Here is a 16,955-nt window from a genome sequence, read left to right on the forward strand (position 1 = left end):
TGAACATTCAATTCAATTTTATTTCATTATGTGAAACAGTGATAAAAACAAAAAGATGCGTCACAGAATATGACCAGACTTCTTTGGCTATTTTACCCGTTCTGATAAGGCACATCTTCATCTGTAAACAACAGGCTTTACACACAAAGAAACAGAAACAGAACAAAACACAAAACACAAAACATTCAAAGTGATCGTAAATGGCACAGTTGTACTGAGATTCTCATATTCCCAGCTAAAAAGCATCTTGGCGTTTGCTAATCGGAAGAATAATGCAGATTTGGCTTGATGACATTTACATTTTTCAAGTTTGTTTTTCTCAAGGCAGAAAATGATTTTCACATTCATGTGATTATATACTGTGTAATATTTTTTGAGATAGAACTAAACCTGCTTCTTCTTCTTCCTCAGTTGATATACTGACACCTTGTGGCTAGAATTGGTCTTTACACAAGTGATGCTCAACATTTATATTCACTGTTCTAGCTCTGAAACTGATTTATACTCATCATGCATGTTAGAGACATAAATGAATCCTGGATTCAGATGAAAACACTGAATAAAGCTCCTCATCGTCTGAAGAAATGTTTCCTTTAACAATAGTCAAGATAAAATCAAGATAATAGCAGATATTTGAAAGAGAAAAACAGGAATGCCCTCCATATTTCAACATTTAGTGTAAACAGATTAAACAGAAGTAGTCCTTGACCCTCCATTTCAGATAAAAGTTTGAAATATGACAACAGACAGAATATAAAACTGAATTCATAACTACATACTTGAATAAAATATATATACTGCATGTTAAATCATAATGCATGTCCTAAACTACCTTGATTTATATATACTGTATATATATAATCTCAGAATTGATTGATTGATGAATCGTGATGCATTGATGTTTTGGCCCCAGCGCTGATAAAGAGCATGTAAGAATAAGTGTGTAAAGTACAGACACAGAGCATGGTCAAGAGCGTGGAGCGGTCAGATGTTGGTCAGGACGTCGCTGGTGGTCAGGCTCACCGACAGCAGACCTGGAACCTCGTTGTTCCGGTTGGTTTTGTCCCGCAGACGAAGCGTGTGAAGCGTCTGCAGGTCGGACAGATCGCCGCTCAGGACCACCTGACCCATGAACGAGTCCTTCACGAGGTTCCTGTTGTAGATCTGATGCACGGAGAGAGTAGATCAGCAGCGTTAGGGAAAGAACGTTCACTTTAAACGTAATGCATTACCATATTGCGTTGCTTGTGTTAGTTAGTTAGTTTTTATGGAAAGCGATGTGGTGTGTTACTTTGAAGTGACTTTTTAAATCTGGGCGGGAAATGCTTGTTTGATTTTAATATAAAAAAGTTCATGCAAAAGCCTTTTCACAACAAACTTCTCGTCTGTACAGTAGAGGGCACCTCTCAAACTAATGACATGAAAGTGCAACAGTATTCAGAAATAACAAAAATGAAACACAAATGTGACCCTGGAACGCAAACGCAGTCATAAGTAGCAAAATTGTATCGGTCAAAATTATCAATTTTTCTTTTATGCCAAAAATCATTAGGAAGTTAAGAACTTCATTTTTTTGCATCCCTCAGATTCCAGATTTTCAAATAGTTGTATCTCAGACAAATATTGTCCTCCGAACAAACCACACATCACTGGAGAGATCATTTATTCAGCTTCAGATGATGCATAAATCTCAATTTTTAAAAACAGTCACTTACTTGCTTATTATTATGCTTGTACTGGATCATCGAATGTCAGTAGCAAAGACATTGGTTAATAAAATGGGATTAAATACATAAATGATATTTGTCTTAATATATTTAATCATTGCCAGTTTGTATAATATTCAGAGTTTGTTTTTGTGCTGGTGAGATCTAAATAAATTCTAGAACTACAGTAAGGTCACGTTCACACACACCTGATTTCTTTCAACATGGCAACACCAGAGCTGTCACTCAATACATGGAAACAAAGTAACTGGTGTTATTTATTTTTATATTCCCTTCTAAATTAAAAAGTAATGTGTTACTTTACTAGTTACTTAAAAAAAGTTACTTGTACTATCATCCCTACTGATTCGTGAAAGAGCGGCACCTGAATGCGGATCGGCTCCTTCGGCTTCTTCCTGTAGAACACAGCCTTCACGTCGAAGTCGGGACTCGTTGTGTTTTTGTGCACCGGAGAGCGAACCTTCTGTCCCTCGCAGCTGATGATGACGTACGGATCGGACGCTGAAACAACGGAGACATTCAGTCCATCAGAAACTGCCATTTACTGGGACACATGAGATCTAAAGGAACTCATTTTCAATTTGTTGGTCTCATCGAAAAAAACTGAAATTCTTTAAAAAGCATTTATAAATGTTTTAAAAGTTGTTTGATTCATCCTTTTCTCCAATGTCCAGAAATGATCTATAAAAATACATTAGGGGATAAACAGCGAAGAAAGAAATACATTGATTAAAACATACGCTATTATTTGAAAGAAACTGACACTTTTATTCATTAAGGTTTAAATTGATAAAAAGTGACAGTAGAGACATTTCTAATGTTACAAAAGTTTTCTATCTTAAATCAATGCTGAACTTTCTATTCATCCGTGAATCCTGAAAAATAAAATGTATCACTGTTTCCACATAAATATTAAGCAAAAAAATATTGATAATAATCAGAAATGTTTCTTGAGCAGTAAATCATCATATTTTCATGATTTCTGAAGATCATGTGACACTGAAGACTGGAGGAATGATGCTGAAAATACAGCGGAGCATCACAGAAATACATTATATTTTAAAACATATTCACATAGAAAGCAGCTGTTTTAAATTATAATAATATTTTACTTTTTTACTGTATATAAATTTAATCTTAGCTAAACACAAGCAAATTATTTCCAAAACATTCAAATATCTTACTCACCCTAAACTCAGCAGTTTTTACTCTACCCACACATATTACACAAATATATCAAAGTTGTCCATTTTTTTTAGTTATTATAATTTTACATGGTAATTATAACACTTTTAAGAGTCATTAATGGTTGTAAATATTTTATCTATTTTTCTAAAATCTATAATACTGATATAATGCTTCAATAGAAACAATGCTTGAAAACATGTTCAAAAACATAATGAGATGTGCACTCAGGAAAAAAAAAGGTACAAAAGCAGTCACTGCGGCGGTACACCTTTGTACCTACACAATCCATAATTGGGTACCTTAAAGATATATATTAATACCTAAAGCGTACATATTAGTACATAAAAGGTACAAAAGTGTAACACCCCAGTGACAGCTTTTGTACCTTTTTTCCTGAGAGTGTGTTATAACAAACACATAATAAAGATGACTGTATATTCCTAAAGATTGGCCATTGCAAATCTCGAAGCAGATCGTTTTTATTTCCATGTTATAGCCTCAGATGTCTGTGGTGCATCATGAACATGTCAGATCAGACTGTTAGTGAAAACTAGCGGAGATCTCTGCTAGATGCTGTTCTCCTGAGCATCTCTGTGAGGGGTTTGTTGACTCACCTCCATCTGAGTCCTGAACCTGGAGTCCATCTGCTCTGTGGACATGCACCTGTGTGACCAGCTTGGGATATCCACAGCATCCTGTCCAGCAGGTGTGAGGCGGCTCGTCTGTCATCAGCTCCCTAAACACCACACAGTCAATACAGCATCACAAAAACACTACTATTATATATATATATAGTGCCACTGCTGTCAAACGATTAATCGCATCCAAAATAGAAGTTCTTCTATGTATATATAAATACACACACATGCATGACCATATTTAAGACAATTATAATGTGTAACCCTGCAGCACAGAAGAAGTCATCAGTAGCACAGGTGTATTTGTAGCAATTGTTTAGGTCAAAATCATAGATTTTATTTTATGCCAAAAATCATTAGGATATTAAGTAAGATCATGTTCCATGAAAATATTTCCATCTATAAATACATCAAAAATTAATGTTTAATTAGTGGTATGCATTGCTAATTTGAACAACTTTTAAAGATGATTTTCTCAATATTTCGATTTTTTTGCTCCCTCAGATTCCAGATTTTCAGATAATTGCATTTCAGCCAAAAATTGTCAGATTCTTTATTCAGTAAGGGTCATATGATGTGATTTCAAATTTTACTATCTTTTTGGAGTGTAACAAGCTCTTGGTGCATGAAGAAGATCTGTGAAGTTGCAAAGACTAAAGTCGCAAATCCAAAGAGATATTCTTTATCAAAGTTAAGACTCTGCCACGCCCCCTAAAACACCTCGTTTAGACACGCCCCCACATCTCTACATCACTGTGTGGAAATATTTCTGTAATGCCTCCCCAATGTTCACACAAAGAAAGAAGGCATGGTTTCAGAAACACAGTTAGAGAGTGTGTGTGAGAGAGAGAGAGAGTGTGTGTGTGTGTGTGTGTGTGTGTGAGAGAGAGAGAGAGAGAGAGAGAGAGAGGGTCACACATTGGAGTCAGCTGTCTTAACCGTCGGTGGCTTGTGAACTGAAACACATAAGATCTTCATCACTGTGTCTGTCACAAACTTTGGTTCCTCTTTCAAGCTTGAACTGATGGTAAAATTAAGGACATGTTAAAAGCCTCTACATTTATTTTGAGAGATGAAGCTCCTGATTTCGGAAAGGGGCGTTACATTTGGCCAATCAAATGCATCGTTTGACAGCACTAATAATATATATTTCTGATGTATTACTTGCAGGCAGCAGGTACATCTGTGAAGATGCGCAACAGGAAGTCTCTCTGCAGGCCGGGGTCAAAGGTCGTGGGAACAATGACGTAGCGGCCCTCCTTCAGGTCCTTGCGCAGAAACACGCTGCGGGAGTTAATGTAGATGGAGCTGCCCGCTGTTTTCTGGATGGTGTGCATGCGGTACGTCCGGTTGAGCTCCACCTTTCAGAAACACGTCTCACTTGAACCACATGCTGAATCAACACAATTCTGTGTGTGTCTGTTCTGCTGGATCATGTCACACATTTATTATCACTCAAACAGCAGAAAAGCACCACAAACACATGATTCCTGTCTGAATTTGAGTCCGATTACAACAGTTTGTTCAATTCTCTGCCCATTTTCACATGTAGGAATGATTCGGAACACATTAGTATGTCACAACATTAAATCAACACATTAAATAGTATTTTAACAATCTACACTCTTTTGACATTTGACTGCTTTTTATTTTCATAAGAGCATCTTTAATCCTATTTTTTTAACTTAGCATCATCAAATGATGTAATATTCGTCTTTTAGAGATTGGTTTGTGTACATACTCTTTGGATGTCAAAGCCGATGGCCACATTGTCTCCTTTGACATCTTTAGCTCTCTTGTCCTGCTGCTGAAGACAGATCAGAACCTCGTCCTCTGGCTTCGTCACATTGAACACATACTGAAGAACACAGAAACAGTCTTCAGTACACCTCTACACAGCACACACACACACACACACACTCACACACACACCTGTGGGTTCTGCAGGAACGTGGCTTTGTGGTTGATGCAGCCTCCTGATCGGTTTCTTAAAGGGTCGTCGTGGCGACACCAGGAGCCCCGCATCACTTCCTCCTCCCAGGTCTTGTGGATGCTCAGGTATGACGTGTTAATCATGCGGCACAGAATCAGGTCTGTGAAATACTTGCAGAAATCCTCAAAATCCATCCTGGAAAGAGAATGGACAGAAGAAGGATGGAAAAGAACGACCATCAGTAAAAAATTTAAATAAAAATAAAAATCAAATACAAACTGCACCATTTTAAGAAGAGTTTGATTCTGAAGTAAAATATTTCCATCAGATGTACTTCACATGCATATAACTCAACTATGGATGGATGGATGATGCATGGAAGTATGGATGGATGGATGGATGGATGGATGCATGGAAGTATGGATGTATGGATGGATGGATGGATGGATGCATGGAAGTATGGATGTATGGATGGATGAATGGATGAATGGATGGATTTATGGATATATGGATGGATTTATGGATGGATGATGGATGGATGGATGGATGGATGCATGGAAGTATGGATGTATGGATGGATGAATGGATGAATGGATGGATTTATGGATATGTGGATGGATTTATGGATGGATGATGGATGGATGGATATATGGATATATGGATGGATGGATGGATGGATATATGGATATATGGATGGATTTATGGATGGATGATGGATGGATGGATATATGGATGGATGGATGGATGGATATATGGATATATGGATGGATGAATGGATGAATGGATGAATGGATGGATTTATGGATGATGGATGGATGGATATATGGATATATGGATGGATGAATGGATGGATATATGGATATATGGATGGATGAATGGATGAATGGATGGATTTATGGATGATGGATGGATGGATATATGGATATATGGATGGATGGATGGATGGATGGATAGATGGATTTATGGATGGATGGATGGATATATGGATGGATGGATGCATGGATGGATGTATGGATGTATATATGTGTGGATGCATGGATGGATGGATTTATGTGTGGATATATGGGTGGATGCATGGATGTTTGGATGAAATTTATCGCTGGATGGATGGATGTATGTATGGATGGATGTATGGATGGATGTATGTATTGGTGGATGGATGGATATTTGTAAAGAGGATGATGTGGTTTTGAAATGAAGAATTAATTAACTGCTTTAACAAAAATGCAAGCCTTATATTTTAAACTATTTTTAATGCTGAAAATGCTAAATGTCAGAAATGGTTTGTATTTGATTGCATTATTTCTTTGTTAAACATTTTCTGATTGCCCTTTACAATTTCAATGCAAAAAAATAAATAAAAAAAAACTCTTGAAACAGAGCAGAAGCAGGGCAGAGTCTCACCAGAACTCGCCATCATCTTCCACAGTCACACCCAGCCTCTCTCGCTCACCCTTACTCACTCTCTTCCACTCCTCTGAGCTACAGACAGACAAAAGAAGAACAAAGATCAGAGTCTTTTAATTACATTTCTACTCCAAAAATGACATCAATAAAATGATAATAAAAAAATTATCTATCTATATATACACACACATTTAAAATAATGCAAGATTTTTCAAGAGTTTTATTGTCATATGTACTAGTACAATGAAATTCTTACTTTGTTTACTCCTCAGGAGAATGACAGGATAGAAGGGAAACAAACATAACTTACTAGGATTATACAAATTACATAAAAATACAGTAAAGTATAAACCAGAAAGAATAACAAAAAAAAAAACAATAATAGCTTAAAAAGGAATATACAATAAATATGCAATAAAGAACAATACAATTTTAAAAAAGCAACAATTAGGTGACCTTCAACCTAAGATAAAATTCATTTAAATACCTGTATCTAAGTGTCCCACCCAAACTCTAATGCATTTAGTAAAATTAAAACACTTCCACATCAATCCTGATTATTTTAATGAATTTTCCACATTAGCATCATACAAATAAGTCAATTAAAAAATATATTAGGCCTCTACTCAACAACTGTTCTTTGGTTGCAAACATTTGATCCTCAAACATTTAAATGTATTTTTGTGACTTGATGTTGTGTTTGTCCTGCAGTATGACCACAAAAACACATTCAGCATTTAAAAGTCACAATCTGTGGTTTGAAACAAAGACTTGCTGTGTCTGCACAGTTTTTAACACCAGAGAGTCATGCATCATGCTCATTAACATTTATACTTTAATGAAGCATGTTTAGCTCACAATCATTTCTCTTCCTAACTGTTTAGCACATTCACTGGAATTTTTAACTTCAGGCAAATGTTGTCCAGCAATTCAGAAAGTTGTTTCCACGATCACTTGAAGTGCTTCTGTGCCCTAAATCAAACTATTTATATGATGCATTTATATGATCTTTATAACCTTAATAACAGCTTCCAGATGTTCACAAACCTGTCGCTCCACGCTCCGTTCCACTCTCTCTCACCCCACGGGTTCCTCATGCGGATCATGGAGAGCTTCTCTGATTTGAAGAAGGCCAGCAGTCCGGTGCCCAGACGCACTTTACGCACATCAGTGACTGCATACGCGTGACCTTTGACCAGACCGCAGTCTAAACGGGCTTCTATGTCCGCCTGATTCGTGGCCTAGGGTAAAGAATCCAGATATGAACACATGAGGCTGGATAGATGACTAACCAATTAAAAATCCATCACCGATTCCAAATTACATGACAAAAACTGTAGGTATTATAGTAACATAATTCCTTACATTGCACATTATAAATGACCTATCTCATTTATTGCATTGGTTAAAATATGATTATCATGAACCATACTGATATAAAAAAAAAAGACTAATAAAGCAATGCGCCCCTAGAAGCCGTGGTTTACAGTGAATTTATAACAGCGAAGGGGCGTTGTTAGACACTAGGTAAAGTGGAACACACTTATCTGTTATAAATTCACTGTAAACCACGGCTTCACAGGGCTTACTGCTTTTATAAAACGATTATTCCATTTAGGTGGTAAGGTTTCAAAAACTAAAACGGAGCAAATAAAGTGTAATGATATATTAATAAACACAGTATTCTTCCACCGAACAATGTAGCTCCTCAGAAACAGTTGTGGTTGCTACAAAGTGGTTGCCGAGCAACACACAAACATAAACAAAGCTGCATGTTACTTTGTAATTTACAACAGCTTTGAACATGGCTCAGCCAATCAGAATCAAGGACCGGAACTCTCCGATTCATAAGAAGAACAATATTCATTCATTGTTAATGACAACATGAAGCGCATTAAACATTATATCAATGTTAACGTTTCTTAAACTGGGATTTTGAGAAACTGCAGGGGGTTCATGAGTTTAATGAAAAGCTATAATTAATTAAATCATAAAAATGTTTAATTAAAAAAAGTCATTATAAAATCAATCAAAACAAAACACTTACTAAATATATCTATATAATTAGTTTACCCACATGATACTTAAAATCTTCTTTTAAAATAATATTCATTGAGAGAAAACTTAATGAATTTGTGAATTCATTTTAATGTGTTTGAGCGACAAAAGCCTTCTAAAGACATGGAAAAATCAAACAGATATTGTCCTCCTAACAAACAATTAATCAATGGAAAGCTTGAGTTAAATTTGGAAAAATGGACCCTTATGACATGTTTGTGGTCCAGGGTCACAATTATTAGAATCTGATTACGTAATCCAGGTTAGGAGCCAGCTCTGGACCGAACTCATAGCTGCATGAAGCAGAGATGCATGCGAGGCTCACTCTGATGGAGCAGCTGATCAGGCCTCCTCTGTTGTGGACCTTCAGCACGCGCTCAAACAGCTGATTTCTGGCCTCCTGCTCCTGGATGAACTTCCCCTCCAGCAGATCCATGGGCTCCGAGACTCCACCGGTGAAGTCCACCAGAGCGTCGGCCGTGTTCCCGCCATCCAGAGCCTCATAACATCCACACAACCTGAAACATGACGGACACAGAGGAGTCAGAGGAATCAAGCTGCTCATTAATGCATGCTCATATTACACATATTCAAAATAAATATATGAAGTAGCGCTGTCAGGCGATTAATCGCGATCAATCGCATAATATATGTATGTGTGCTGTCTATATTTATTATGCATATATAAATACACACACACACATATGCATGGATATATTTCAGAAAAATAGGTTATGTTTATATATTAGATATATTTATAAATATAATGATATAAATATGTTAATATTTTCATCATATATACTGTATGTGCATGTAATGATATATGCATAATAAATATACACAGAATATATGCATATGCAAGCTATGCAAACAAAACGTTTATTTTTGAATGCAATTATTCGTGATTAATCATTTGACAGCGATAATATTTGATATATTTACATACATATTTATAAGTGACTATTAACCTTTTCTTTGGTATTAAATGGAAATTAATGAACCTAAACAAGATATTAAAACACACACACACACACACACACACACACACACACACACACACATATATATATATATATATATATATATATATATATATATATATATATATATTTATGAATTGTGTCATGACTTTGCATATAATATATATATATATATATATATATATATATATATATATATATATATATATATATATATATATATATATATATATATATATATATTTTTTTTTTTTTTTTTTTTTTTTTTTGCATATTCTTATTATCACTGAATTTGGTGCTGTAATAAATGTTTACATTTTAAATGTAAGTTAAATGAAAAACATTATTTGTAATTTGTTATAATTGGTTTCTTGGTGTCAATAAACATTTATTATTATTACTACTACTGTTATTATTATCAATGATGCAAACCATTTCTGCAGCTTAATATTTTTGTGTAAACTATGATTTATGTTTTTTTTCCCCTCTCAAGATTCTCATATGATTATAACATTAATTTTAAATAGCAATCTCATTTTATATATAATATACAGATGTCTTGTTACAAAACTTTATGCATGATTGTTTAAAGTAGTAATAATCATACTTTATATTGTTTAGAACACTAATAATAAAAACTGTTTCTTGAGCACCAAATCAGCAGATTTTATATTCTTTAAAAACAAATAAATATACTACATAATAATATACTATTTTATATTAAATAAGTGCACGCTCCACTCAATAAAGCATGATTTATTCAGTTTTTCTGTTGGCTGTGTAATTACTTGGCGTAGGCTTTCTCCACCAGTGCGCTCCAGAACTCGTTACTGTCGTTAGAGTGGCAGTAGATGAGCTTCCCGTTTGCGGTCGGCAGTCTGTCATCGATGACAACATCCACCCATTCTCCAAAACGCCAGAACCGAAAGTGAAAAATCCCAGCATAGCTCTCCGGCTTCTGCTCGTCCCATTCCTGGTCCTTCCAGTCTGGGATAACCTGTGAACACAGAAATACTGCTTTCGTTACATTACATCCGGTCAACCTCTGCTTCCTTCTTTCTATTGCATTAAAAACACGTCACCTCCAATCATCTGAAGATGTGAGATCGGTCCTCCACTCTGACCACGTGTAATATTCTCCAATGTAATGATAATTAACCCCGCGGGGCTGAGCAATGATGATGTTTCACTATCAGTGCTGGTCTAGACTGAGGCAGAATGATTTCCCAAGGCATATTTGTGACCCTGGAGCACAGTCAATTTTCCATTTTTAGAAATTAATATTTATACTGAATAAATAATCTTTCCATTAATGTATGGTTTTTTTAGGAGGACAATATTCGGCTGAGATGCAACTATTTGAAATCAGGAATCTGAGTTGTGACATTAAGAAAATCATCTTTAAAGTTGTTCAAATGAATTCTTAGCAATGCATATTACTCATGAAACATGAAGTTTTGTTATATTTACAGTAGGAAACTTACAAAATATCTAATGCAAACTAATGCATTTTGGCATACAAGATAAATTAATAATTTTGACTCATACAATGTTTTGTGTACAATGTATTTCTACAAATATTCCCCAGAGACTGGTTTTGTGCTCCAGGGTCACATATATAATGAACGCAGTCTCTTATGCTCTCCAAGGCTGCTTTTTAAAATTAAAATTACATAAAAAATGTGAAATATTATTCCAATTTTAATTAACAGTTGTCCATTGTAATATATTCTAAAATGCAATTTATTCCTGAGGTGCAAAACTGAATTTTCAGCAGCTGGTCTTCAGAGTCACATGATCTTTTTCAAACTTTCAACCATAAGCGTATATGCATCTGGCAGATTGTTTTTTTTAAAACCAAAGCAACTCACGTTACATTTCAGATGCACATTTTAACAGCTGAAGGATTTCCTGGGAAATGACCTTGGCATTGCTAACATCACAAAGAGTAGTAACTAGATAGCAGTTAAACAGCATTGACTCACCTTCTGCCACAGAGCTTCTCTGGAGGCCAGACTGGAGCAGGCCGCCACGAACCAGCAGTTTCCCAGCTGCCCCTGGTGCAGGTCATGAGCGCTGATCCCGTTCACAAACAAGTGTGGGTCTTCACACAGCTCCTGTCATACAGACAGACAAAGAGCATTCAGAACAGACCAGAACCACAGGGCCGTCCCGTGTAAATAAACCAGACGGGGATTTCTGTGTCACTGTGGCTCAACGGCTGCATAATGTTCATTTCAAACACTAGTCTAAGGGTTTACAGTTTTGCATTAAGTTTAAATGAAACAAACAAGGGGAAGCAGTTTTTTTCTGGTTAAAAGTCAGCATGACACTCAAGATATTAAAAAAAAAAAAAAAAAAAAATATATATATATATATATATATATATTGGTGAGCAACTCAATACTGAAATCATTATATTAAAGCCAACAAGCATTAAAATTATTGACAGCTGACTTGTTTTTATATGCATTCATTCTTACAGCCTGGTGAAATAGTTTTATCACAATGGTAATATATTTTTTTTATTAATAAGTTTATTTAATAATAATAATAATAACAACAACAACAATAATAATAATAGCATTGAAATTAATATTTTGTATTATAATAAAACTATGATAAATGATGAATTATTATTATATACAAATGTTAAATCAAAATATCAAGTATTAACATTGTAATAAAACAAATTCACTGTAAAGAAAAACAATTATGTTTAATTACAAGGGTAATTTTATACTTAATATTTATTATAATAATAAAAATAAATATTCATACATTGCATTACAATAGAAGAAAACATTATATTTATCATTAATCAATTATACTTAATGATACTTAATCAATTTTATGTTAGTTATATTGTTTTATTACAAGTGTAATATTTTATATTTTGTGTAATATTTTTTTTTCATATACAGTACTTAATATATATACAGTATATTTATATACCGTACACACACACACACACATATATGTGTGAGGAAGAGTGCTTCACGAGTGAAGTAAACACACAGGAGGTTTCTGATAGGCTGAAGATTACACTGCACTTGTTCAACTACATTTCAATCATGTCTGAACAGAACTCTGTCATTCAGGGAGTGTCCTGAATACATACAGCAATGCTCCCGAAACACAAACACTACTCTGTGTGACCTGTTTAGTGATGTTTACTACTCTCAAGCATTAAGCTCTGGGGTGTGATGCTTCTGTTTCTCAAAGACTGTGAGTTTGTAGAAGGAAGGTTTGCTGTTTCTTTACTATCAAAGTATTACTATCACAGACTATCAAAACCAAACTATCTACGGATGATACCAATCACTGTGCAAACACGGTTACATTAGCCAAGCTAAGCTTTTCTGACACTGATAATCCATTCAAGGGTTAATTAAAACCTCATGCATGTTTAACTAGTTAATGGATTGCCAAAAAGGTTTTCCCAGAGCCTTTAAAGCCCTGGGTTCAGTTTTAATCGCCAAAGATCTTTTAGGCTTGTTTTAGAGTGATGTGCTTCAGCTAAAACAGATAGAAGAAGAAAAAACACATTTCATATAAGTATGTGTCATGAAATTAGATAAAAATGTAAATAATAATAATAATAATAATAATTTAAAAATTCAAGTACAGAATTATCAGATTTGTAAAATAAATTGGATAATAAAATGTATTATTAAAATATTTATTAATTATTATTATTACATAAAATAGGCCAATATCAAGTTTAAAGTAAAAAAAAAAGTTCCTCAACTTTAAAGGTTAAATTATCACATTTATTAAATTTAATTTAATGATAAAATAAACTTAATACGATAAGGTAAATAAACCAAAATAAAGTTTCAACCTGTAATCCTGAACTTTATCATTATCAGATTTATGAAATAAATAAATTAGGAAATCAATAGATTTACTAAATAATAAAATAATAAAAATAGACCAATATCAAGTTTCATACTTTAACCCTGAACATTAAGCGTTAAATTATGAGATTTATGAAATAAATTGGATTATAAAAGATGTTTATTTATTTAAAAATAAAATAGGTAAACAAACCAATATCGAGTTTCATACTTCAGTCCTGAACTTTAAAAGTTTTTTTATGGATTATAAAATAAATTTAATACAATAGGTAAAAAAATAGCCTAATATACATTTTCATACTATAATTCAGAACTTAATGTGATAAATGATCAGATTCATGGAATAAATTGGATTCTAAAATAATTAGACTGATTTATTAATACGAATAGGAAAACAGACTGACACTTCCAGACAAAACTAGGCTAGATTACAAACAGAGTCTCATTATGTAACAAATGACTCCCGTTATCTTATAATCTGACCTTTGGCCTCTTCCAGGTGACTCTTCCGATGCGGTTTCCCTGAGTGAAGAGCGACTGGTCCACAGCGGGGAAGCTGGGGTCTTCAAACAGAGTCCTGTTCTGCTGGCACTGTTTCCTCAGAGCGGAGAAGAGCTGCTCTTCAAAGGGCTTCACCGTCGAGAACATCCCTCAGTCTGGAGATCGTAACGCAGGTTATTGAGCTGAGCGCTGGGATCGGTTTACTGTTACATCCCTCACTCCTGCACAAGGAGAGGAAATAGCCTATGGCTCTTATTCAGAACAAGAACTGAGTATATCATAGAGCAAAAAAGCCTAACGTCCAAACACCGTTTTGAATGTTGAGAAATGTAGCATTGGATGACTTTTTGCAGTGAATGGGTGCCGTCAGAATGAGAGTCTGATAAAAACATCCCAATAATCCACAGCACTCCAGTCCATCAGTGAACATCAGTTAACACCACACACCCGTCCATAGCGCAAGCAGACGAACACAATATAAACCCTTTCACAACACACAGACCTTCATTCTGGACTATCAGGATCTGGAGAATGAGTCAGCCGTGGCTTTGTGTTTTTACTCAGGGTGCGTCTTTAACTGCTGACATTTCTTTGAGCAGTTAGAAAGGTCTTAGAAAGCATCTGGAAACTTAAAATGATTAACTGTCATTGCACTATAAAATAAAACATCAAATCATGCGTCATCTGTTATAAAAACTCATACTGAAGCAACTTCAGTTTACCTGATTAACCAACTTTTTTTTTTTTTTATGTGAGCATCAAATATAATCATCAGGATTTTGATAAACATGCATTTCTTCATCCCTCAATCATCACTGTAATGTATATTACATGTGAGACATATTACTGGAGAATAGAATGAGGACGACTGATATTTGTTATATTATGTAAGTATCGCTATAGAGATCTTGTTGCTTTATATTACAAGCTAATAACAAAAAACATCATTTTAGGACATAAAAATCAGCATCAGCACCAAACTGCCTGTATTTTGCTAAGTTTGGGTCTCTGAAATGAACTGAGCTGTTTTTACTCCTTGAGCTCCATATTCTCACTATATCTGTATGAATCATAACATCATTAAGCATTAAATATGACACAAAACATTAAACACATATGAAAACTTTTAAAAAATATATGTCTAAAATTTAAATAACTCTTCAATTTGTATTATTCTCAAAAAAAAAAAAAGATTATTATATTAGTTGATATGTTAGAATTTACATGATTTTAGTAGATTTTTTTTTTTTTTTTTTTTGGTGAATGTAAAAAAAAACAGTTTATATGTCTGGTTATGTACAGTACAGATTGCAGCTAACTTATTGTTAGAGGGACAATATTTAGGCCATGTTTGAAATGTTTCACCTTCAATACAAAGAACTGAATATAATGTTACATTGTATCAAGGATTCCCGTGTGTTTCGCAAATTGTCTAGTTTACTTCATTCATGAGTTTTCCAGGCTTTTAAACAATTCTTTATATGCAAATTAGTCATAAATTTAGAACACTGTCAAATGTATCACCATATGACATTCATCACAGACTGTTACAATGTAACGCCTTCTTTCTCAACGTTCCACACACGCGCACACAAACTCAAAACATCAAAACAGGTGCGCTTTTGTTTTTGTTTTTACACATTTGAAAAAATACCCAGTAAATATGATCTGTAAAGATGCAAGAACATTTACCTGCAAAACCCTTCCTGCTTGAGGTATGAGCAGATGATGTTTCCTATGATTTACTGCTCCATACAGACACACACACACAGACACACAGACACACACACACGTCCACAGGTTTAAACACTGTGTGTTTAATTCCTCATGTTTCATGTTCTCTTTGCTCTGAGTCTGAGGGAGGGGCCTTCACCGCTCACAAACTCGTGGGTGTGTGTGTGTGTGTGTGTGTGTGTGTGTGTGTGGTCGTGTGTGTGTTTCTGCAACTCATCACAATTAACCAAAAGGGAAACACGGAGCTATCGAGCCACAGAAGTGGCGAAAAACACCGTTTCATGAGGATCGCTGTACAAATAGAACAAGCAGGTAGAATCGCGATTATTATAAAAATCTATTTAAAATAGGCGTGGCTCCCTGAAAGTTGTCTATATACAATTAAATAGTAATTATTGAATTAATAATAAGAATAACAAAATATTGTCTACACAGCTACTTAAGTAGGGCGAGTTTATCACGTGACACCTGTTACTTTTTGCAGCGCAGATCACGGTGGATCAATCAATTTTAATTGATTAAATTCCGGTGGTGAATTTACATTTGCGTTTCTGTTGCGAATTTTTTTAAACTTGGCAGGAGTCGTGATCTGCAACATCCATAAAAAGACCAGCAACTTATAAACTTTGAAACTAATTTAAAGTGGAAAAAAACGGATTTAGATCAATGAACTAGAATACACCTTTCTGTTTCCTTTTTTTTCATATGAAAAGGGAAAACAAGAAAGAAAAGTTGCAAGAAAGAAGATACAAATTACAAAATCTAAATCAGTGGTCCTCAGCTTGTGTTCCTTCAGGACACAAATCTTACATCTTAAATCACAGTTTTAAACTGTTGAACTAAAGTTACAAAATGTCTTTAAAATACAACAATCAAATGCATTAAAATGGCTCAAATAGTGGCCCAAACTATTAGTAACAATATAATTA

General features: G+C 34.5%; 1 protein-coding gene across 3 annotated transcripts; it reads right to left on the reverse strand.

Annotated features, from left to right (window-relative positions):
- LOC113118079 (calpain-5-like) lies at positions 1 to 16,096 on the reverse strand. 3 transcript variants are annotated; one of them, XM_026286970.1, is made up of 13 exons: positions 15,985 to 16,096; positions 14,275 to 14,447; positions 11,917 to 12,048; positions 10,720 to 10,928; positions 9,277 to 9,469; positions 7,941 to 8,134; positions 6,891 to 6,968; positions 5,486 to 5,681; positions 5,295 to 5,411; positions 4,718 to 4,914; positions 3,530 to 3,651; positions 2,092 to 2,228; positions 1 to 1,164 (listed from the first exon to the last, which is right to left on the reverse strand). In XM_026286970.1, the coding sequence occupies exons 2-13, from the start codon at positions 14,437 to 14,439 to the stop codon at positions 985 to 987; spliced, it is 1,920 nt and encodes a 639-aa protein (XP_026142755.1). In that variant the 5' UTR covers positions 14,440 to 14,447; positions 15,985 to 16,096; the 3' UTR covers positions 1 to 984. The 3 variants fall into 3 exon arrangements, with proteins under 3 accessions (XP_026142755.1, XP_026142753.1, XP_026142754.1); XM_026286968.1 differs by having other exon boundaries at positions 14,275 to 14,513; XM_026286969.1 differs by lacking the exon at positions 15,985 to 16,096 and having other exon boundaries at positions 14,275 to 14,781.
- Between the last annotated feature and the right edge of the window lie 859 nt (positions 16,097 to 16,955).

Source organism: Carassius auratus, chromosome 18 (assembly GCF_003368295.1).
Source record: "Carassius auratus strain Wakin chromosome 18, ASM336829v1, whole genome shotgun sequence".
Classification (NCBI taxonomy): Eukaryota; Metazoa; Chordata; class Actinopteri; order Cypriniformes; family Cyprinidae; genus Carassius; species Carassius auratus.

Excerpts from the sequence above, each read along its gene's own strand:
- LOC113118079 (XM_026286970.1), bottom strand. The coding sequence starts at position 14,439 with ATGTTCTCGACGGTGAAGCCCTTTGAAGAGCAGCTCTTCTCCGCTCTG. Across the intron at positions 9,470-10,719 it reads GTGGAGAAAGCCTACGCCAA|GTTGTGTGGATGTTATGAGG; the intron begins GTAATTACACAG and ends GTCATGTTTCAG. Across the intron at positions 2,229-3,529 it reads GGTTCAGGACTCAGATGGAG|CGTCCGATCCGTACGTCATC; the intron begins GTGAGTCAACAA and ends CCGTTGTTTCAG.